Source organism: Suricata suricatta, chromosome 12, assembly GCF_006229205.1.
Source record: "Suricata suricatta isolate VVHF042 chromosome 12, meerkat_22Aug2017_6uvM2_HiC, whole genome shotgun sequence".
Lineage (NCBI taxonomy): Eukaryota > Metazoa > Chordata > Mammalia > Carnivora > Herpestidae > Suricata > Suricata suricatta.
The window spans coordinates 14,173,282-14,193,560 of record NC_043711.1 but is presented as its reverse complement, the minus strand read 5'-3'; the positions used below and the strand labels follow the sequence as shown (position 1 = coordinate 14,193,560).

General features: G+C 52.5%; 3 protein-coding genes across 6 annotated transcripts; 2 read left to right on the top strand and 1 right to left on the bottom strand.

Moving 5' to 3' along the window:
* The first annotated feature begins 1,354 nt into the window (after positions 1-1,354).
* On the top strand, positions 1,355-3,529 carry NR2C2AP (nuclear receptor 2C2 associated protein). Its single transcript, XM_029915966.1, has 5 exons — positions 1,355-1,832; positions 1,983-2,073; positions 2,309-2,414; positions 2,491-2,558; positions 2,809-3,529. Exons 1-5 carry the CDS (start codon positions 1,795-1,797, stop codon positions 2,923-2,925), a joined length of 420 nt encoding a protein of 139 aa, XP_029771826.1. The 5' UTR covers positions 1,355-1,794; the 3' UTR covers positions 2,926-3,529.
* On the bottom strand, positions 2,981-9,419 carry RFXANK (regulatory factor X associated ankyrin containing protein). 2 transcript variants are annotated; one of them, XM_029915965.1, is made up of 10 exons: positions 9,327-9,419; positions 8,514-8,653; positions 7,815-8,009; positions 5,808-5,891; positions 5,595-5,660; positions 5,271-5,371; positions 4,976-5,101; positions 4,521-4,587; positions 4,065-4,145; positions 2,981-3,205 (listed from the first exon to the last, which is right to left on the bottom strand). In XM_029915965.1, exons 3-10 carry the CDS (start codon positions 7,999-8,001, stop codon positions 3,135-3,137), a joined length of 783 nt encoding a protein of 260 aa, XP_029771825.1. In that variant the 5' UTR covers positions 8,002-8,009; positions 8,514-8,653; positions 9,327-9,419; the 3' UTR covers positions 2,981-3,134. The 2 variants fall into 2 exon arrangements, with proteins under 2 accessions (XP_029771825.1, XP_029771824.1); XM_029915964.1 differs by lacking the exon at positions 9,327-9,419 and having other exon boundaries at positions 8,514-8,878.
* Positions 9,407-19,833, top strand: BORCS8 (BLOC-1 related complex subunit 8). 3 transcript variants are annotated; one of them, XM_029915969.1, is made up of 6 exons: positions 9,407-9,562; positions 12,143-12,255; positions 12,747-12,811; positions 16,584-16,694; positions 18,231-18,306; positions 18,638-19,833. In XM_029915969.1, the coding sequence occupies exons 1-5, from the start codon at positions 9,526-9,528 to the stop codon at positions 18,262-18,264; spliced, it is 360 nt and encodes a 119-aa protein (XP_029771829.1). In that variant the 5' UTR covers positions 9,407-9,525; the 3' UTR covers positions 18,265-18,306; positions 18,638-19,833. The 3 variants fall into 3 exon arrangements, with proteins under 3 accessions (XP_029771829.1, XP_029771828.1, XP_029771827.1); XM_029915968.1 differs by having other exon boundaries at positions 9,408-9,562; positions 18,634-19,833; XM_029915967.1 differs by having other exon boundaries at positions 9,408-9,562; positions 18,231-19,833.
* Positions 19,834-20,279: the final 446 nt, after the last annotated feature.

Below are 20,279 nucleotides of genomic sequence, written 5' to 3'. Positions count from 1 at the left end.
TGTGTCAACCCAAAGAGCCCACCAAATTCTCCAGCGGTTCTGTAAACGCAATTCTCTACATTTCACAGATGAGGAAATTAAGGCCCAGAGAGGTCAACATGCTTGTCCAAGATCACATGGCCAGTGAGTGAGTGACCCAGCCAGGATTTGAACCAGACCTGGACTCTCCAGGGCCCATGCTCTTCCCACCTTCCTTGGAGGGTAAAGAAGTCTTTCTGCCATCCGCAGTCCTGGCCCCAGTACCGAGACCAGCAGAGCCAGGTCTAGATGGCATCAGGCCATGACTGAATGCAGGAAGTCCTGGCAGGCAGGGGCTGATGGGGCAGCCCTTCCGCTGGTGTCCCAGTTTCCCAGCCAGTCCCCCCTCCCCACCAGAGTGGGCTTGGGAAGATGCTAGTAGGATGCCAGGAGAACCATTTCCCTAGCCCTTGAAGAAAGGGGCTGAATTCTAGACCATTCAGCTAAAGCCAGGAACCTGCAGCCTTCTGCCAATAGCTGATTTGTCTCAGAACCCTCCATTCATGCAGATGGGATAGTGTCTTACCCTTTCGCAAACACCTTCAGCCTCAGCAGGATCTTGCTCCACATATTTTATTCAAATTTATCATCTTTCACGCAGCCAGGCTTTTACTTATGCTGTTTTCCCTGCCTGGACAAATCTCTTCCATTTTTCGTACCCTGATAAATTCCTGTCCATCTATTACGGTACAGACACAAGATCCCCTCGCCCAGGAAGCCCTTCCTCCTGGTAGAGGCTCTGGTCTCCCAGCCCTATGTATCCCTCTGGCTCTGCCCTGATCCCACATGGGTCTGTGAGTGTGTGAGTGTGTGTCTAGCTCTGTCTTACCAAAACTGGGGACTCTTCAGGTATGGAGGAGGCTTCTTACTGAGGCTTGTCACAGTCCCCAGCACCAGTGCTGGGCAGTATGGAGTGACAGATGTGGTTTAGTGAACCAGTGAACCAAATCTTTAGCCTTTGTGCAATCTGGTTTGGCAAACCCTCATTCATCCTTCAAAACCCACTTCACATAGCCCCTCCTCCATGAAGCCTGTCCCAGGCAGCATTTACTAGGAAGAAAGATTTGGAGGCTAAGCCTCCTGTGTTGCAGCTGGGATACACGAGGCTGATGAAGTCTCGCTGTACTAGCAACATCGTGGCCTCTTTCTCAACTCTTCCTTTGGTCCCTGGGAGGCAATGAGGCGCTCGGCAGCATTAGCAGTTACGGAATGGTTTTGGCTGACTTCCCCAGGTAGGGAGACATTATTTACGAAGTCTTTCAGACTTCCTATACCTTATACCCTGCTCTATACCCGCAGGCACCAGAAGACGGCGCCCCGCACACAACTTGGCACACAATTCTTTTAGGCGCTTGCCCTCTTCCTCCAGCTCCAAGAGAAACCTCGCACTGGATGAAGGCCCTTTAAGAGGCGGGCACAGAGGGGCGGGACTCAAATTACATCGTGCCCGAGAGCATGGGAGGGGCAGGTCTGAGTCACAGTGCGCTTGCGCGGTGTCCTCGTGGTTCCGGGTCCTGCACGGGTTCTCGGAGGTGTTGACCGAGAAACTGAAGCTCGGCGTCCGAGCGACTGCCGGAAACCCACAGGAAACCTGTTTCCCTTCCTTGAACCTGCTGTGAGAGTCTAGCCGCGGGATCACTGGCAGTTTCTTTGAAACCCTTGTAGACTCCGAGGCGTGGTCAAGGTCGCGCTGCGACCGAGGCTGTGGCTGCGCTGGTTCCGGAATACGCACACAGGTTACACCGGCTGAGCCTTGCGAGGCTTTGTGGAGCCGAAATGACCCACTCTTTGGTTTGTCCAGAGACAGTGAGCAGGTGAGAACCTGGGGGACGGGCAGTGGCGGGCGTGGCCCTTGAGCCCGGGGTTGACAGTTGAGGGTGCTGGGGGAGGCTGAATGCGAGGAGGGGGCGGGACCTCGGCGCTGGGCTCAGCACGTCTTTTCGCCCTTATTCTGGTGCCTCCAGGGTGAGTTCAGTGCTGAATCGCAACACTCGGCAGTTTGGAAAGAAGCATCTGTTTGACCAGGATGAGGAAACGTGCTGGAACTCAGACCAGGTGAGTCCTCTCCCTGGACCCTCCATCCCTCCTTGTGAATCAGACCCAGGAATCCGGGATGCCTTGAGAACTAAGGAGCACTCCAGCTGGGCACAGTCGACTTGGCCACGGAGGGAACGTGTGTCAACCGTTCCTGGCACCACCCCTCCCCCCATTGACTGTGGGACTAAGAGAGGCATAGCAGGGCTCTGAGCCTGGAGAGATTGTGAAACTCAGTTTCCCTGTCTGTCTCCAGGGCCCCTCCCAGTGGGTGACACTAGAGTTTCCCCAGCGCATCCGTGTCTCCCAGCTGCAGATCCAGTTCCAAGGGGGTTTCTCCAGTCGCTGGGGCCACCTGGAAGGTACTGGAAGGCTCTGGAAGGTGGGGGTTTGGAGAGGGCACCCCTGCCTCACAACCTGCCCCTTTCTCTGTTGCAGGGTCCCAGGGGAGTGAGCCTCTTAGCAAGATTGTGGACTTCTACCCTCAGGACAGCAACTCACTTCAGATATCCTTCCTGAGCCTCTGAGGTGGGGGTGGGGGAGTGGCCTGTGCCACTGGTGTGTGCCCTTGAGCAGGTGGGCTCTGGACCTCCATGTCTTCAACTGTAAAGTGAACTGATGGTGACCTGTCCTGTGTGAGAGCTTCAGAAGGGCTCACAGTGTGCTGGGTCACCCAGTACATTGGTGGCGTCTTCCCTGGGGGTTGGCAGATGGGAAATGATGAACTACTTATTTCCCTTGACTGCCTATGCTCACACCTTCCCTGTGCCAGTTGCCGAAGTGGACCGGCTGAAGGTGACATTTGAGGACACCACTGATTTTTTTGGTCGAGTTGTCATCTACCACCTGCGTGTGCTGGGGGAGAGGGTGTGAGGCCACTGGGTAGCTGACTCCTCCAGGAAGCCCTTGGGGAAGCACAGTGAGGTCCTTCAAGTTATGCACAGAAGGTTTATTGGTTCCTCTTGGGAAGGATCCCCTCCCACGGTCTGTCCAGGAGCTGCCTTTGAAGCCAGTTCTGGGTTCCCCCAGCTCTGCATCAACTGTTTTGTTCCCTGAGTATCTGAGTCCCCAGCAGGCAGCCTTCACTCAGGATCTGCGGGCACCAGGTTGCTCTGGAAGAGTTTGAGGATGTGGTTCTCAATCACCTGTTGCACTGGAAACAGGAAAGGGAAAAGGTGGGCTGTGAATTGAATGCAGGCTGCGGAAGCACAGGCCAAACTGGACAGTTCCCTTGGGGGGGGAGCTGGGGTGCCCCAGCATGAGAACCGTACCCCTCTCAGGGGATGAGCGAGGATCTCCAAGCCCTGGAACACGGACAGAGGACTTACTTCATATGCGGGGAAATCTACACTCTTCCCAGAGCACAGCTGGGAAGACTGAGGCCCCCAGGCCAAGAAACTCAACTTCTCCTCAGTGTGCAAAAATACATTTTTGGAGGCTTTTTACAGTAAAAAAAAAAAATCTTTACCAAACAAAACTGTTGACTGGTGAGTTTTAAGAAAGGATGAGAGAGGCTGTGAGGAGTGACTTCTGTCCCAAATGGAATAAAACTTGGAAGGCAGGAGGAGAAATTTCCCAGGTCCTCAACGCCCCCAACCATGACCCCAAGGGGTCAGTTCTATTAGGATCTCCCCATTTTATGGATGGGGAAGCTGTAAGGGGAAGTGGGGAGCAAACTGGGGCAACCTATGGCCCCTACCCACAGCCACCTCCTGCCATGGAGAGGGCCGGCTTCAACGACCCTGCACACTGTGGCCTGGCCCCTCATCCTTGGCATCCTCTGCGAGGGTCCCATCCTCCCAGTGCCTGTGTGTATCCCATCATGAACCCAGTCACTCTCACATGTCAGCCTCCTGCACATGCCCAGGCTGGGTACACAGTGGCACTAGATGTATGCTAACATGGACACGCTCACCGCTAGCATCTGACATCCAAGAGGGGATGTCCTGTGTACCCATCTGTGGTTATCTGCCTACAGCACACTGTCACTGCCCTATGTGTCTCAGGCTGACCTTTCCGATATCCCAGGGCCACAGCAAGGTCCATTGGGGTATAGCCGGAGTCAGCCTCCGTGGTGAGATCAGCTCCTCGGGCTGCAAAGCAAAGCAGGTGCTGCTGGAGAGGCAGGGAGGCTGGGAGCCCAAAATGGGGCATGGAGACTTGGGAGATCCAGTGATCCCTCACAGTATAGCCACAGGTATGCTGGTTGCCCTTGTGGGCCTGGATGAGAACCTGAGTGCTCCGAAGAATGTGGCCAATAGAATCCCCACCTCCAGGGTCCCTGAGGCATGATCAGTGGGTGTTCAATCCAGTGAGCCAGACCCTGTAATTCTACCACCTCCTGTCCCCAGATCAATTATCTGGGAAAAGCAGGTAGGGACCATTCATCCCAAGAGCTGTTCAAGCAGAGTTTGGGCTCCTCCCTGGCCCTTGGGGTTTCCTGTGGGCCAGCTGGGGCTCCCACTTACCTAACAAAGCTTCTACGCACTTCACGTGGTTCCCACGCACAGCGTACAGCAGTGGCGTCCCTCCATTCTGTCAAAGGCAGGGGCAAGGGCAACTAACATTCTGTCTTTTCCAAATTCTCACAACATCCCCAACCTCCAATTAAATGTGGTTCTTCCTCCTGCTCAACACCTGGCCTAGTTTTCCCTTTGGGTCTTAGCTTAGATACCCCTTCTTCCAGGAAGCCCTCCTTGACTTCCCTGGACTATGTGGGCCACCCCTGGGCTCTTGCACCTGCCTGTATGTCTGCTATTACAAAGTTATTTACTACATTTCTGCTGACTGTTTACATGTTGGCTTCCCTCCCTGCAAACTAGGAGCTCTGTAAGGCTCAGGAATGGTTCTGTCTTACGTTCTCGGTACCCACAGCAGGCCTGGTACCCCACAAGGTGCCCAGGGCCAGTGGGTGATACCTTACCCAGTCGTAGATGTTGATGTCCACGTCACGCTCAAGCAGCAGCCCTACAATGTCTGTGTAGCCGCCCATGCTGGCCAGTGACAGGGCGCTTTCCCGCTCCTTGGCCAGGATGTGGGGGTCTGCACCCTGTGGTGGGGGGAATAGAGAGAGTGGTGATGGGATGGGTGGGAGCATCCTCTGGAATCCTGGGGTACCCATGGCAGCCCTTTCTTAAAAACATGGCACCAGCAGACTCAGATGAGATCCCAGCCCGCCCTCAAGTTCCTGGGGAGCCCTGAGCTGGGCTGGGACGCACCCACTCGAGCAAGAAGCGGACAGTCTCGATTTCTCCGAAGGCGGAGGCCCAGATGAGGGGGGTGAAGCCATGCTCGTCCGGCTTGTTGATGAGGTTGTCGCCTGGCAGGAGGGGGGTGGTACCACTGGGATGCACCCCTGCCCACTCTCCCCAGTGCTGTGGGAGCAGGGACAGGGCGGGCGGCCGGGGTCAGACATGAGGGGGAAGCACACGGGTGGACACAGGTACGTTTGTGGAGACTCAGGTCATTTCAGTATCCACATGCACACACCAGCACGTGTGGTCAGACACACAGGACACACCAGTGGACTCGTGGACACACACCTTTCCTCAGATGTTCCTTCAGCTGGCTCAGCTCCCCCTGGGCCGCGAGCTGGTGGATGGACAGGGCTGGGGGCCAGAGAGAGGCAGAGTCCTCACCTGTCCCATCCCTGCTCTGTGCCTCAGTTTACCCCATCCAAAGTTGTTCCTCTCAGCCCCTGCTACCTACGAGCCCCTACTACCACTACCTGCCTTAGGGATTGGAGGCCCACTTACAGTCCAGGGTGGCCGGCAGGGCCGAAACCTCGTTCCCCCGCTGCCGGTTGGTGAGGGTCGTGGAGTGCTTCAGGGAGCTGCCTCCTGGAAGAGAGAGGAAGGGCCTCAGCTTGCTCCTAGTATGTCTCTGAGGCCTCAGACCAGACCCTTGGGGTTTGGAGCTACCCAAGACAGCGCCTCACCCCACCGCTTGCTCTGCTCTCCTGGGTACCCAGGGGCACCTTTCCCCTCTACACCTGGTGATGTTCTGGGCAAATGAGACACAGTCCCTGCCCTCAAAGGGTCCATGGACAAGACAGGGGAGTCAGACAAAAAGAGAGACATAAGTGTTCAGGAGAAATAAGGAGGTAGAAGAGGATGGAAAGAGGGGAGCGCAAGGGGTGAGTCCATTTTACACAGGATGGTCAGGGAGGGCCACTCTGAGGAGGTGACACCAACTGAGAGCTTGGCCAGTTGAAAAAAACCAGCCCTGGGAAGAGGTAGAGTGTTCCACCAGAGGGAATAGCAGGAACCAAGGCCCCAGGAGGGACTGAATTAGACGTGTTCAAAAGAAATCCTTGAGGGGCACCTGGGTGGCTCAGTCGGTCTATTTTGGTTCAGGTCCTGATCTCACAATTTATGAGTTTGGGCCCCATAGCAGGCTCTGTGCTGACAGTGTTTTATTGACAGTGTCAATAAAAAAAACATTAAAAAAAATAAATTAGGGCGCCTGCGTGGCTTAGTCGGTTAAGCGGCCGACTTCGGCTCAGGTCATGATCTCATGGTTTGTGAGTTCGAGCTCAGAGCCTGGAAGCCTGCTTCGAATTCTGTGTCTCCTTCTCTCTCTGCCCTTCCCCTGCTCACGTGTCTGTCAAAAATTAATAAACACTAAGGGGCTCCTGGGTGGCTCAGTTGGTTAAGCGTCCAGCTTCGACTCAGGTCATGATCTCACGGTCTGTGGGTTCGAGCCCCGCATCGGGCTCTGTGATGACAGCTTAGAGCCTGGAGCCTGCTTCAGATTCTGTGTCTCCCTCTCTCTCTGACTCTCCCCTCCTCGCACTGTCTCTCTCCGTCTATCAAAAATAAATAAAAGACATAAAAAATTTAAAAAAATTAATAAACATAAAAAAATTAAAAAAAAAAAAAAAAGAAATCCTTGGGTCCTTATTAGGGTTAACAGAATCACCATCTGAGCCAGCATTCCACTCCTAGATATCTACCCCAAAGAGTTGAAATCAACTGTTCCGACAAAAACTGGCACATAAATGTGTACAGCAACACTAGTCACAATCACCAAAAGAGGAAGAACCCAAGGGTCCCTCGATGGATGAATGGATAAAATTTTAAAATGTGGTCTGGAATGGAGTATTATCGGGTCATAAAAAGGAACAAAGCACCGACACATGCTGCAAATGCGGATGAGCCTCCACACCATCATGCTGAGTGCTGCCTGCCTGGCTCAGTCTGAGGAGCATGCAACTCTCGTTCTTGGGGTCATGTGTTCAAGCCCCACATGGGGTGTAGAGATTACTTAAATAAATCAAACTTAAAAGCAAAAACAAAACAATGAAAAAAGGCCATCATGCTGAATGAGAGAAGCCAGACACAAAAGGCCACATGTAGGATTCATTTACATGAAATATCCAGAACAGGAAAACCCATAGAGACAGAAAGATGAGTGATTGACACGGGCTAGAGGAGGAGAGATGGAGAATGATTACTAATGGGGACGGGGTTTCCTTCTGGGGTGATGGAAATGCTCTGGAACAAAAGAGAAAGTGGGAAAGTGGGGGGGGGTTACACACATTACTGCACTGAATTATATGTAAGTCTGCTTAAAATACCACCTTTTATGTATGTGGAATTAGCCATCATATATATATACACATAAAGCAATTCCACTGGCTGGAGAGGGAAGACACATTCTAGATAACGGAAGGTAATGACATAGGTCCTATCTTGGGCATGACATTCCATTGTCCTTGCATCCTAGAGGCAGGAGGTGTCCAGGGGAAATATCCTACCTACCCTGCGGTGAGGAGGCACCAGCATCCGGTTCAGGATTCCCAGGCTCCAGAGTGCAGGGGAAGAGACTGAGCACCACAGTGTCTGAGCCATCGGGGGCCTCATCCCCGGGGTCCTCAGGGTCCCCAAATTCTGGGATGGGGAGCTGTTGGGTCAGATTGAGGTCCTCTGCTGGCTGGGTGGGATCCATGGAGGAAGCTAACAGAAGCACCAAAAGGGGAGAGAGAACAATAATTATCAACAACTCTATTAAGTAGGCACCGACTGCATACCTGGCTTTTCACAGTGAGGGTGGGTAAACTCAAGCTCAGGGGGGGAAGTTAAAACCAGAGTCCAAGTGCTTTTCAGGCTCATTTCTCCCCCCTATCAGGGCCAATACAACATGCTTTGCTTAAAATGGGTTCAGCTATCTGGGTTCGAATCCCACCACTTATAAGCTGTAAGACCTTGGGCACATGACTTAATTTCTTTGAGCCTCAGTTTCCTCCTTAATCAAATGGAAAAATGACGTCTTAAACCCGTGCTTGTGCATAGCAAAGCTGGGGGCCTGATGCACGGGCAGGCTTAATAAATGTTCCTTGTAGTTATTTTTTTCTTGCCGGGGTAGGGGGGGCTGTCCCCGGAATAAGTGACTGCTCAACAAAGATGTTATCGGTCTTATCCCACTGGCCCCTCCCAAAGAGATCCAAAAGGTCCACTCACCTCTAATGAGCCTCGTCTGTCACCCCACGCCGCAAGTCCGGGTCCCCCAAAACTTGGGGGCCCAATTCACAAACTTTTCTCGTCCAATTGATATAGGAGGGAACAAGCTGGTATCTGGATCCTGAGCGCCCTCGTTTCTTCTGCCGGGACAGAAAGCAACTTGATACGCGACCGCTACCCCCACCTCAAAGCACCCCACTGCGCCTGCGCACCCTGCCTCCCCAAAAGTGCCGAAAGGCGAACGCAATAGAAGTTGCTACTGGCCCTTTAAGACTTGAGGAGGGGCGTGGTTTCCACTGGGGCCGGAGCAAAGCTGTTGCGCCTGCGCGTTTTAGTCCCGGCAGCTTCGAAGAGAGCCCAACAGGGTCTGAAGGGATGGGTGGAGCCTCAGAGGGCTCTGAGGATTTCATTGAGACTGTCCTGCGTCACTACGTCCCAGCTCCGCCCACAAGGTTTTCCAGAGGGAGCCGCTAGGCTCCAGTAGCTGCCGGACGGGCCGGGCTTTCTCCGGTCTGTAGGCGGTGGGCGGGGAGAAGTCGGCGTGTCCGAGATTTAAAGGGGCAACACTACTGTCGCCCCCGTTCATAACAATGTCTTCTTTGCGGTGCTGGGGGCGTGTGAGCATGTGCAAGAATCTGATGACAGCAGGAGGGTACAAAGAAGCCGTTTTGTGGCCCGAAGTGGACAATGTTTGGAGCGTTTCCCTAATTCGTCTGCTCCCGGAAAAGGGAGTTCGTAAAGGGAGGGTGCTCTTGCCCCTTCCTGCTTGAGTGTCCCTCCTGGAGCTTCTGGGGGTCTCCGCCCCTTCCTCACCCGTCTCCCGGTGTGCCTCCTTCCCCAGTCTCTCACTCATAGCTCCTCTCCAGTCTGGGTACACGAAGGAGTGGGGAGGGAAGGCCAATTGGCACCGGAACAGGAGCATCACGGCATCTGGTTTCGTAGGGGAAGGTTTAAGAAGCCTTCCCACAGTCGGACTTCCGCTTCCGGTCCTCGGAATCGGTACGCGGTCGCTATGGAAGAACAGGAGATGCAACTCAAGGGAAAGAAAGGTTGTACGGAGCCCCGGGCTGGACAGAAGGGTGACCTGACAGAGGGCAAGAGGGGGCAAAGACCTGGAAGGAGCATACGGGGGAAGTAATTGAACTAACATTGGTTCGGCCGCCGACTAGTTTAAAAACCTTTAGAAAGTCTCCGTGCCCCGATTTTGTCATCCTTAAAATGGGGAGTGTGATAGTCTCTCCCCGCCCTCCATAGTTTGTTATGAGAATTCAGTGACCTGCTGTTTATAACGCATTGAAAGACCGCCTGCGACCTGGCAATCTCTGTGGGTATTATTTCCACATATATTTACGCATTTGTTTAGGTTTACGTTAACATCAAATATTTGTAAGTCACATGGTTACAAATTACCAAATGCCGCAAACTTTTGAAATCATAAAGGTTATTGTTATTACCCATGTTATTTCTAGTTATTATTGTTTTTGAGAAAGAGAGTAAGAGCACAAGAGGGAGAGGGGCAGAGAGAGGGAGAGAGGATCCCAAGAAGGCTTCCCGTTGTTAGCGCAGAGCCCAGTGCTGGGCTGAACTCAGGAACTGTGAGATCATGCCCTGAGCTGAAATCAAGAGTTGGTTATTTAACTGACTGAGCCACCCAGGAGCCCCTCTTATTTAGAAGGCACAAGTATAGTCCATTCCATCTTTTTTGCAGCAGCACTGAAGGGTAAGCTGTTATGCTCATTTTCCAAATGAGAAGGACTGAGAGGGTAAGAGTATGTTCAGTTTGGAGGTGACAGGATGCGCCCTTCCCCACTGAGGGCATTTCAGTGAGCTATACAGACTGACACTAGCCAGACTTCATGCACAGTCTCTCTTGACTCCCAGACACACCAGAGTTCTCTCTCTTGCCAACTCCACTCCACTGGGCATAGCACGGGCTCCGTCTCTATAGCAAACCGTGAAGTGGGTACTATTCTCATTCCATTTTTACAGCTGAGGCTCCCAGAAGCCTCTTCACTCAAGAATCCAAGCTTTAAGGTGGTTTTTGCTTCAGTTTTTGTAAAAATGTAACCTAATAAAGAATGAGAATTTGTAAGAGAAATGAACAAGATTCTGAGGTTCAGAATGAGGTAGAAGTGACATCTGATTGAGCTTGGTGATCAGGGAAGGCCTTGTCCAGGAGGTGACATTTGAGCTGAGACATGAGGGATGAAGAGAAGCCCACGGGGGCAGAAGGGGGTCAGTTGCAGAACAACAGGTTCAAAGGCACTGAGGTGGCAAAGTGTTCAGAGCTGTGCTGCAGTACTGCACCTACTGGTCACAGTATTTATAGGTATTTAAATTAAAATTAGGTAAAATTTAAAGTTCATATGGTGAGCACTGAGCAATGTGTAGAATTATTAAATTACTATATTATACACTTGAAACTAGTGTAACACTGTATGTTAACGCTACTGGAATTAAAATTTAAATAAAAAAATAAAATCCAATTTGTAAGTCAAATTAGACACATTTCAGGTACTCAGTAGCCAGCCTATGTGGCTACATTATTGGACACTATAGATTATAGAACTTTTCTATCATCTCAGAAAATTCTTTTGAACAGAACTGGGAGGGCCCAAGGAACAGGCAGGAGGGCACTGTGCCTTGGGTGGAGGGTGAGGAAGGCAGGGAAGTAAACAGCAGGCAGAACATACACAGCCTTCTGGGCCATAGTAAGGTAGGTGGATTTTATGCTCTGTCTGATGGGAGCCATGGAGGGGGGGGTTCAAATAAGGGAGGGACATACCTGATATGTTCATTAGGAGCTCAGTCCATCAGTTGTTTGGAAATTGGACTGTTGGCAGAGCGGAAGCAGGGAGACCAGGAAGGAGCTGAATTTGGCATCCTGGTGAGAGGTGGCCATGCCTGGACCACTGTGGGCAGTGTAGTGGTAAGACTAGGTGAGATTTGGACTTTGTTGTAAGGCAGAACCAGCAGGATCTGTTCATGGATGGGAGGGTGTCGCTGACTGGCTGTCCGGGAATCTATTTGTTGAAGTAGACCATGGGATAAGGATTTCTGTGTAATTAACTCACCAGGAGAACCTCACAGGGGAGATGGGGGAAGCTGAGTGAGGAATGATCTCAGGGAAATGCCTAATGCTTCAGGAGAACTCAGAAGGATGAGTTACACCTCCGCACTGTCCCAGCACACAGCAGGAGACGTGGGCTTTAATACCCTTTGATGGTCAGTCATGGCTGAAGGCCATACAGCAATCTAAGGCTCCAGGCATTTTCAGGTCAGGTAACTGGGAGGACCCTCGAAGAAGAGTCTCAGATTCATTCCTTGGGATAAAAGGAATGTGAGAGGGTCCAAGTGGACAGAAGCAGTGTTTACTACAAGTGGGCTTGGGAGGGGAAAAACCATGAGTTCACTAGATGTGTTAACATCAAGATGAGTGAAGCCTTTCTCTGACCATCTCCTTCAACCCATCACTGGGGACACAGGTGACCCAGGTCCTGGGTGGACACCGGACACCTCACTGCTCTGGCTCGACTCATGGAGTAAGCAGTCAGGAGTCTTATGCTTTGTCTCTTTGTGTCTCTGCCGCCCTCTGCCCTGGCCCCCAACTTTGGATTTGCTCGACCCAGTCACAGACAAGTTCACTGAGAGTGTCTATGTCCTGGCCAATGAGCCGTCCGTGGCCCTGTACCGGCTGCAGGAGCACGTGCGCCGCTCTCTGCCTGAGCTGGCCCAGCATAAGGTGAGCCCCGCTTGCCCCTGCCACTGACCTCCCCCAGAGTCCTCACCTCTTGAGCTGGGGCCTGCTACATGGAGCAGGGGCTGTTGGGGGAGGAGTCAGGGCTGAGACATCAGCAAGGAGGCACGAGGTCACTGAGACGGGTTGAGGCCATGGGTGGACAGATCTGGGGGCAGATTTGGAAGAAGAGGATGGCAGGATATGCATTAGTTGTTACTTGTGTGGCGAGAAGAAAACAGCCACATGAGGACCCGAGGGAACCATGTGCCAGGCAGAGGGAACAGCCAGTGCAAAGGCCCTGAGACATGGTAGTCATGTGTTCAGAGAAAGTCTAGACCAGTAGGGGAGGGGATATTTGCAGGAGGAAAGATCAGGATGGAGGGGGCCGGTCTCTGTGGCCATGGTGATGGGTGACCAGGTGCTCCATCCCAGGAGCTCAGAGGGTGGAGGTGGCTGGTGGCAGCTAACAGCTAACAGCTTCCTGTCTCCCACAGGCCGACATGCAGCGCTGGGAGGAGCAGAGCCAGGGAGCCATTTACACAGTGGAGTATGCCTGCAGGTGAGCGCTGCAGCCTCCCCACGGGGTTGTCCTCATGTGCCCCACGGTCACCTCTTGGGCATTCAGGCATCTCAACCAGCCGCCCAGTGAACCTCGGAATGCATCTGAGTTGAGGCATGTGGATCTTGACTTACCTGGCCACACAGCAGGTTCCAATCCAGGCCTGTGCTTCTCACCGTTCGCCCATCCCCCATGTGCCTCAGGCAGGGCTTCTTCCTGGAGCTGAGCCCCTCCTGCCCCCTGTGTCATAGGAATGGGTGGAAAGGTTTAGGGGAGGTGCCATCGGGGAAGGGAGCCAGTTCCTCAAGGGGCATTTCATTCCAGGACCACAGACTGGTCAGTGGGGTGGACAGCAGCTGGGGCGAGGGCCACAGCACAAATATGGCTGTTTACTTTTACATTTATATTTCTTCCCAATTTTTTTTTAATGTTTATTTATTTTTGAGAGAGAGAGACACACACACAGAGTGTGAGCATGGGAGGGTCAGAGAGAGAGGGAGACACAGAATCTGAAGCAGGCCCTAGGCCCTGTCAGCACAGAGCCTGACGTGGAGCTTGAACCCCTTAACCATGAGATCATGACCTGAGCTGAAGTTGGCCGCTTAACCATCTGAGCCACCCAGGCGCTCCTCCAATTGTTTTTTTTTTTATTGTGTAACAGACATATAAAATTTGCCACCTTAACTATTTTTAAGGATACAGTTCAGTGGTATTAAGTACATTCATAATGCTGTGCGGCCACCCCCAGCCTCCATTGCCAGCATTTTTTTCATCTTGCAAATCTGAAACCCTCCCTGTTAAACACTACCCCCACCCCCTTCTCCTGACCCCTGGTACCCACCATTCTATTTTCTGTTTATGAATCTGGGGACCTCGCTTAAACAGAGTCAGACAGTATTTTGTCTTTTCTGTCCCATCTCTTTTCACTCAGGTCTATCTGAGTCCTCCAGGTCTACCCCTGCTGTAGCCTGGGTCAGATCAACCTTCCTTTTTAAGGTTGAGTGGTATTCCATTGCATAGACCCACCTTATTTTATCCATCTGTCGAAGGACGTCTTCAGCTTCCACGTTTCAGCTACTGTGGGTAATGCTGCTGTGAATGTGAGGGTACCATTTATTATTATTATTTTGTGTTTAGTTTTCTCTAAGTCTTCAGATTCCACCTCCTGCCCTCCATTGCCCCAAAGGAAAGGTGTGTGTCAGTAAAAAGCGGTAGTCAGTGTTTCTCTTCACCATCACACCTTTCCTGGTCCTGCCTCCTGCTCTTCTGTCGGTTCCCCTGCCTCGTTCTGTTTGCCTCGCCAGTTTGGCAGTTTTATTTAGAAGTGCCGTTTGCCCTTCGTGTGGACTAAGTCATTTAGACGGAGGCCGGACACAGCCCCGCCACACACACCTGTGGCTCCGTGGGGTTTGCTGGCCTGTTTCTGTTGTGTGTGTGAAGGCTCCCTGACGGGTGGTCCTGCGTGGGGGGGGAGGGTGCTGAGCTGAGTGCTCATGGGACAGAAGGCGTTGCAAATGGATGGCATCTTCTTGAGGATGGTGGCCTCAAACACCCTCATTAGCTCGAGGAAGGGTAGAAAAGAAACAGGAGTTTCTGTCTCAGGTCTGCCACACAGCTCCTGCACACGGTGAGCTTGCTAGCGAGGCCCCGGACAGAGGAAGAACAGGTCAGAGTCTGTGCTTTCTCCCGGCTCCCCTGGCCGCCCCACTCACCGCGGGAGTTCCCACTTACATTTTAATGCATTAAAATGAAATAAAAGATTCAGCGCCTCTGTCTCACTAGCCATATTTCAAGGGCTTAGCAACCACGTCAGTGGATAAAGAATGTGTCTGTCATGTTCCAGAAAGTTCCATGCTGAGGTAGGCAAGAGGCCAGTGTATCCTGAGCTCTGAGTGCTTCTCGTTAGGAAGCTGTGAATTTCTCTATGCTAAGAGACCAGGTTTCATTTGTGGACATGAAAGAGCCCTTTCAGTTGTTTACAATGCTTTATGTACTGTTAACAGTTGATGTTGAATTTAAAGGTGCTAAATTGGATAATCTATTCAAGAGGGAACTTATAAAAGCAAACTTTTTAAATTTATTTTTTATAGTTTACTTCCAAGTTAGTTAGCACATGGTGCAACAGTGATCTCAGGAGTAGATTCCTTAACGCCCCTCACCCATTTAGCCCCCCCCCACATCCCCTCCAGCAACCCTCTCTTTGTTCTCTATACTTAAGAGTCTCTTATGTTTTGTCCTCCTCCCTGTTTTTATATTCTTTTTGCTTCCCTTCCCTTATGTTCATCTGTTTTGTATCTTAAAGTCCTTCTATGAGTGAGGTCATGATATTTGTCTTTCTCTGACTAATTTCGCTTAGCATCACACCCTCTAGTTCCATCCACGTAGTTGCAAATGGCAAGATTTCATTCCTTTTGATCGCCAAGTAATACTCCATTGTATATATATCGCATCTTCTTTATCCATTCATCCGTTGATGGACATTTGGGCTCTTTCCAGACTTTGGCTATTGTCGATAGCACTGCTATAAACATTGGGGTGCATGTGTCCCTTCGAAGTAACACACCTATATCTCTAGTAGTGCAAATCCTGGGCCGTAGGGTAGCTCCATTTTTAATTTTTTGAGGGACCTCCAAAGTGTTTTTCAGAGTGGCTGCATCCATTTGCATTCCCATAAAAGCAAGCTTTTTATCAAGTTGGGCAAACACTAGAAAAGCTGACAGCATTTGGTAGTGCTACAATGAATAAGCTAACAGAGCAGGTGATAGCCCCCCAGTCCCCAGTTTTTTTTTTAACGTTTATTTATATTTTGAGAAACAGAGACTGAGCATGAGCGGGGGAGGGGCAGAGCGAGAGGGAGTCACAGACTCTGAAACAGGCTCCAGGCTCTGAGCTGTCAGCACAGAGCCCGATGCGGGGCTCAAACCCACAAACTGTGAGATCATGACCCAAGCTGAAGTCGAATGCTTAACCGACTGAGCCATCCAGGCGCCCCAACCCCCCACTGTGATCTCATGGCCATTTTCCAGCAGGTCCCTGACTGATAATAAATAGGAGTGATTTATTTTGTCTTTAGTAGAACAGCTTTAAAATGACACTTGTATTTTTACTGCAGATACTATGCAGGTGACTTGCTGGCAAATATTTCTTTGTTGAACTGTTGGAAGGAACATTTTCATTAGATATTCATCAGTGTGGCACCAACACGAGAGGTTAGTACAGCTTTGCGGTGGTGTCCTCCTAATTAGTAGTGAGTTAGTCTGGTTCCCTCTGAACTCCCCCCCAGAGCTTTTCACAGTTGAGGTGATAGGCTTCCTTTACAGGCAGGAAAAGGTTGCCTAAGAGGCCATCTTTACACACTTATGGCTTCTTCAAAACATCAAGTGGGCTAGCAGCAGGATGTAAAAGTTGCATCTAGGGGCGCCTGGCTGGCACGGTAGGAAAAGCATGTGACTCTTGATCTTGGCGTTGTGAGTTGGAGCCCCCCATCAGATATAGAGATTACTCAAATGAATAGATAAATAACAACTTAAAAAGATAGTTGCTTCTAGCCATCAGGAGTTCTGTCGCATAGATATCATCTAGGCGTGGCAGTGAAATCTAAACTTTAAACCCCCATAAGCCCTCAGGGAGGACCACAGAATCCCCAAGGTGACTGCTGAGCCCTGAGCCCACGCAGGGCCCCCGCCAGCCTCTGGTTGGGAGGCTATGTGGGCAGGCGCGGGGGAGAGGGGGTAAAGTGGGGTGGCGCCAACTGGGTCCATCCTCGTTTCAGCGCCGTGAAGAGCCTCGTTGACAGCAGCGTCTACTTCCGCAGCGTGGAGGGTCTTCTCAAACAGGCCATCAGCATCCGGGACCACATGAATGCTGCCGCCCAGGGCCACAGGTAGCTCCAGGCCCGCCCGCTCCTGTGCTCAGCCCCCTCCCTGTAAGGACCTCTGCTTCTCAGCCAGGAACTGCTGCTTCTCACTCCTTAGATGACTCCCTTTCCTCATCTCATGGTGTCTGGTGGCTTCCTCTCGTCCTTTGGCATCTGTAGCGGGAGCGTTCGGCCACCCAGCACCCAGGTCCAGAGCTCTGTGGCGTGTGGCGCCGGGGTGGGCACTGGGGACGACGCAGCAGTGCCCAGTACACCTGTCGCGGGGAGGCACATAGCAGCCTGGTAAACATGGAACAGATGAGCATTTCAGATGTGCAAAGGAAGGAGAGGGAGGTGGGAGCAGAGGCCTGAACACCATGCAGAGGGAGGTGACCCGGGGGGAGGGGCTTCCGGGTTGGACAGCTGTGAGGACGGAGGCCCCGGGGCTGGTGATCTGGATGTGTCGGAGGAACATCCAGGAGGCGAGTGGCCGGAGGAGGTGAGCAGGAGGGAGACAGAGCCTGCGAGACTTGCAGGGGAGGGGCCTGGAGCCGAAGGAGGCTTCAAGCCAAGGACCAGATGGCCTAAAAATGAAAAGCACTTACAGTCCTCGCACCCTGGGGAGAGAGTTTTTGTCATCATTTTCATTATTATAACTTAATAAACATGCCCTTGGGTGCACGTGCGTGTGCTGTAAGCTGTAACTCTCCTTTGGTGTACGTCCGGCTCCTGAACTTGGGGGCGGGCCTGGTCCCCACCAGACGTTTAGAAAGAGGGAAGAAAATGTTACTACTTCTGAAAATGGAGACGCAAGAATCACCCAAAACAAAAAAGCCTGGTGAACGTGTAAGAATGGACATGCAGCCATCTTTTCGCAGAGGGCAGTCTGACAAGGGTTCATCTGGGCTCGTTTGTGTTAATAAAACTGGGTTTGGCTGCTCTGCTGTGGGTGGCATGAGCCATCAGGGCTAGAGTTCACTGGGTCGTGTCCTGTACCGCGCCCCGTGCACGGTAGGGCCACAAAAAGCCAGAGCTTTTACTTTCTTCTTTTTTATTAGTTTATTTATTTTGAGAGAGAAAAAGAGTGTGAAGGCAGGGGAAGGGCAGGGAGAGAAGGAGAGAGAGAATCCCAAGCAGGCTCTGCTTAGTGTGGAGCCCGATGTGGGGTTTGATCCCACAACCGCAAGATGATGACCTGAGCCGATATCAAAAGTTGGGCGCTTAACCAACTGAGCCCCCATACCTTTTGTTTTTATTTCATGTTTTCCCAAGTGCTTTAGCTGTCTTGCTTGTGCCCGCTTCTGAAAGATGCTTCTAGCAGCTTAAACTGCTGCTAACACTTCTCTAGGCAAACCCTGCGGGTTTGAAGTGCCCAGTCCTGTGTGAATCCTGACCATGACCTCTAAAGTGGGTGGCCGGTCCCATTTATACAGAGGATGCCCTGAAGGCTGAGGCCTGGGGTCTTAGGGGACTGGAAGTTGACCGAAACCCATCTCCAGCCTAACAACACTCCTGATGGCCTCTGACATTGGCCTCAAGGACGCTACCCATGTTTTGTTCCAGCCCTGAGGAACCGCCCCTGCCCTCCTCACCTTGATCCTGGAAGAGACTTGGAGGTGCTTTGGCCCCTCTGGCTCAGGTCAGTGCCAAGTGGGGTTGTGAGCTCTGTAATCTGTGCTCTGAACTAACCCACCCTCTCCATGTCCAAGAAGGGACCTGCTTGTCTAACCTCTTGGACTTTCTCCCCAGGCTTGTAGGATGCTTTCATCGGTGGGAGGCTTCTGGGTGGCAGGGACCTTGAGCCCTCTGCTGCTCTGGACATTGTCAGCCCGTCTCCCTCGTGTTCTCTGTGCCAATCCCCTGCTCCTTATCCAGGCCACAGGCCCTGTCGCCATCCCAGGTTCCCCCTGCCAAGACAGAAAGGGGAGCCCACGTTTTGTGGCTTTACTCACACACGTTCTCTCAGGCAGAGCCCAGCGTGATGGTACCCACCCAGCTTAGGAATCTTCGCTCCACTGCTCACCTGCTGTGTGACCCTGAGAAAGTCCCTCTCCTCTCTGGTCTCCGCTTTTCCCTTCTGTCACAGTGGTTCAGCAGACAGCAGAGGGTGCTGCTGCCTAGTGATGTGTGCCGTAGCAATCGGCTATTGCTGCATGACAAACCATCCCCAAACTTAGTGGCCGACAACCCCAGGCATTTGCCTGCTCACAGTTCTGCAACTTGGGCTGGGCTCGGCGGGGAGGCTTTCCTGGGCTTACATGGACTTACAACTCTTGGGCACTCATCAGACTTCGAAGGGGCGACATAGTCAGAGGTGGCCTGCTCACACATCTGGATCTTGACCTGTGCCATCGGCTGCAGGGGTCCCCGCCTCCTCCACGTGGCCTCCCCAGCAGGCCAGCCTAGGCTTCTCCTGGTGACGGGGTGCCAAGAGGGCAGCCCTCCTGTGTCTGAGCCCGTCCAACGGGTTCTTGCTTCACACTGTGAATGATCCGTTGGTCAAGGCCAGCCATGCGGCCAGACCAAGAACCTGATGAGAGAGGACTGCTGGAAGGCATCAGTACCGGGAGGTGTGATTGACCGTGTGAGGAGAGCATGCCACCAAGAAAGGCCTGGCATGTTGTCACTGTGCCCATGTAGGGCAGACCCTGGCAGATTGGAGGCACCTGAGGGACACCCTGAGCCCGGGCTGTTATTCCCGAAACCCTGCCCATTTGCCAAGTACTAATGCTCAGGGGGCTTGGGAGGCGAGAGTGGGGACGGGGCCTCCACAGCCCCAGAGCAACAGTCTCCAGAGACCAGAGGCAGCAGAGTTGATGTGTATGCAAAGTACTTATTAAGCACCTGCTGTGTGCTAGGCTTAGCTCTGTGGCTGGGGGTAGTGAAGATCCCTGCCAGCTGTGGGATTCCCTTGGGAGCATCTGGGAGGACCTGGGCCAGGAGGAGCTGCCACGAGGGTCAGCAGCCCACCCTGGTGGCCCACACAGTGTCGCCCACCAGCCCCAGGCCTACACCCCACCGTCTCCCCACCCTCAGCTCCTCGCTCTGGTCACTCCCAGCATCCAGGCTCAAGGACACCATCCCGCTGCCCTCCCCACACCCTGTGTCATCTGCTGTCCCTCTGCTGCTGCACCCCCTTGGAATAAAATTCTCTGGCTTCTCCTGATCCTGCCTTTATCCCTGCAGACCCTGCTCCCTTCCTCTTCAGAACTGTTGCCCCATTGCCCCTCTTGGAGCCTTCCACCCCACTTTCCCCCCAAACTGCTCCCTGCGGGGTGATTGGTAACCTTTATAGGGTCCTGTCACAGTCTCCCCTGGCCTCTGACTTCACCTGCCTCTCCAGTCCAGGGTCTCTAGCACAGTTCCCTTTTATAGAAGAGGAAACAGGCTCAGAGAGGTCAGGCGCGGTCACCACCCTTGACCAGAAGTGTGGGGAATCCTACTCCTGGGTGTCACCTCTTCCTCCATCCCATCCAGCACCTCCTGCCTTAGGTGCCGCCTCATCAGGGTGACCTTACAGCCCTGAGGTTCTCTCAGACCTCTCCCTGCCCCTTGCCCCTCATCACCTGGCCCCACTAAAGCTGGGCCTTTGGATACACCTTCGTGGGGTCT

What these genes read in the sequence shown, in the direction of transcription:
- RFXANK (XM_029915965.1), bottom strand. Translation starts at nt 8,001, where the DNA reads ATGGATCCCACCCAGCCAGCAGAGGACCTCAATCTGACCCAACAGCTC. An exon ending in GAAGGAACATCTGAGGAAAG is followed by an intron (nt 5,372 to 5,594) that starts GTGTGTGTCCAC and finishes CCCTCCTGCCAG; the next exon opens with GCGACAACCTCATCAACAAG. An exon ending in GTGCGTAGAAGCTTTGTTAG is followed by an intron (nt 4,146 to 4,520) that starts GTAAGTGGGAGC and finishes TTTGCTTTGCAG; the next exon opens with CCCGAGGAGCTGATCTCACC.
- BORCS8 (XM_029915969.1), top strand. Translation starts at nt 9,526, where the DNA reads ATGGAAGAACAGGAGATGCAACTCAAGGGAAAGAAAG. An exon ending in GCAACTCAAGGGAAAGAAAG is followed by an intron (nt 9,563 to 12,142) that starts GTTGTACGGAGC and finishes TGCTCGACCCAG; the next exon opens with TCACAGACAAGTTCACTGAG. An exon ending in CTGAGCTGGCCCAGCATAAG is followed by an intron (nt 12,256 to 12,746) that starts GTGAGCCCCGCT and finishes TGTCTCCCACAG; the next exon opens with GCCGACATGCAGCGCTGGGA.
- NR2C2AP (XM_029915966.1), top strand. Translation starts at nt 1,795, where the DNA reads ATGACCCACTCTTTGGTTTGTCCAGAGACAGTGAGCAG. An exon ending in CGTGCTGGAACTCAGACCAG is followed by an intron (nt 2,074 to 2,308) that starts GTGAGTCCTCTC and finishes GTCTGTCTCCAG; the next exon opens with GGCCCCTCCCAGTGGGTGAC. An exon ending in TCGCTGGGGCCACCTGGAAG is followed by an intron (nt 2,415 to 2,490) that starts GTACTGGAAGGC and finishes TCTCTGTTGCAG; the next exon opens with GGTCCCAGGGGAGTGAGCCT.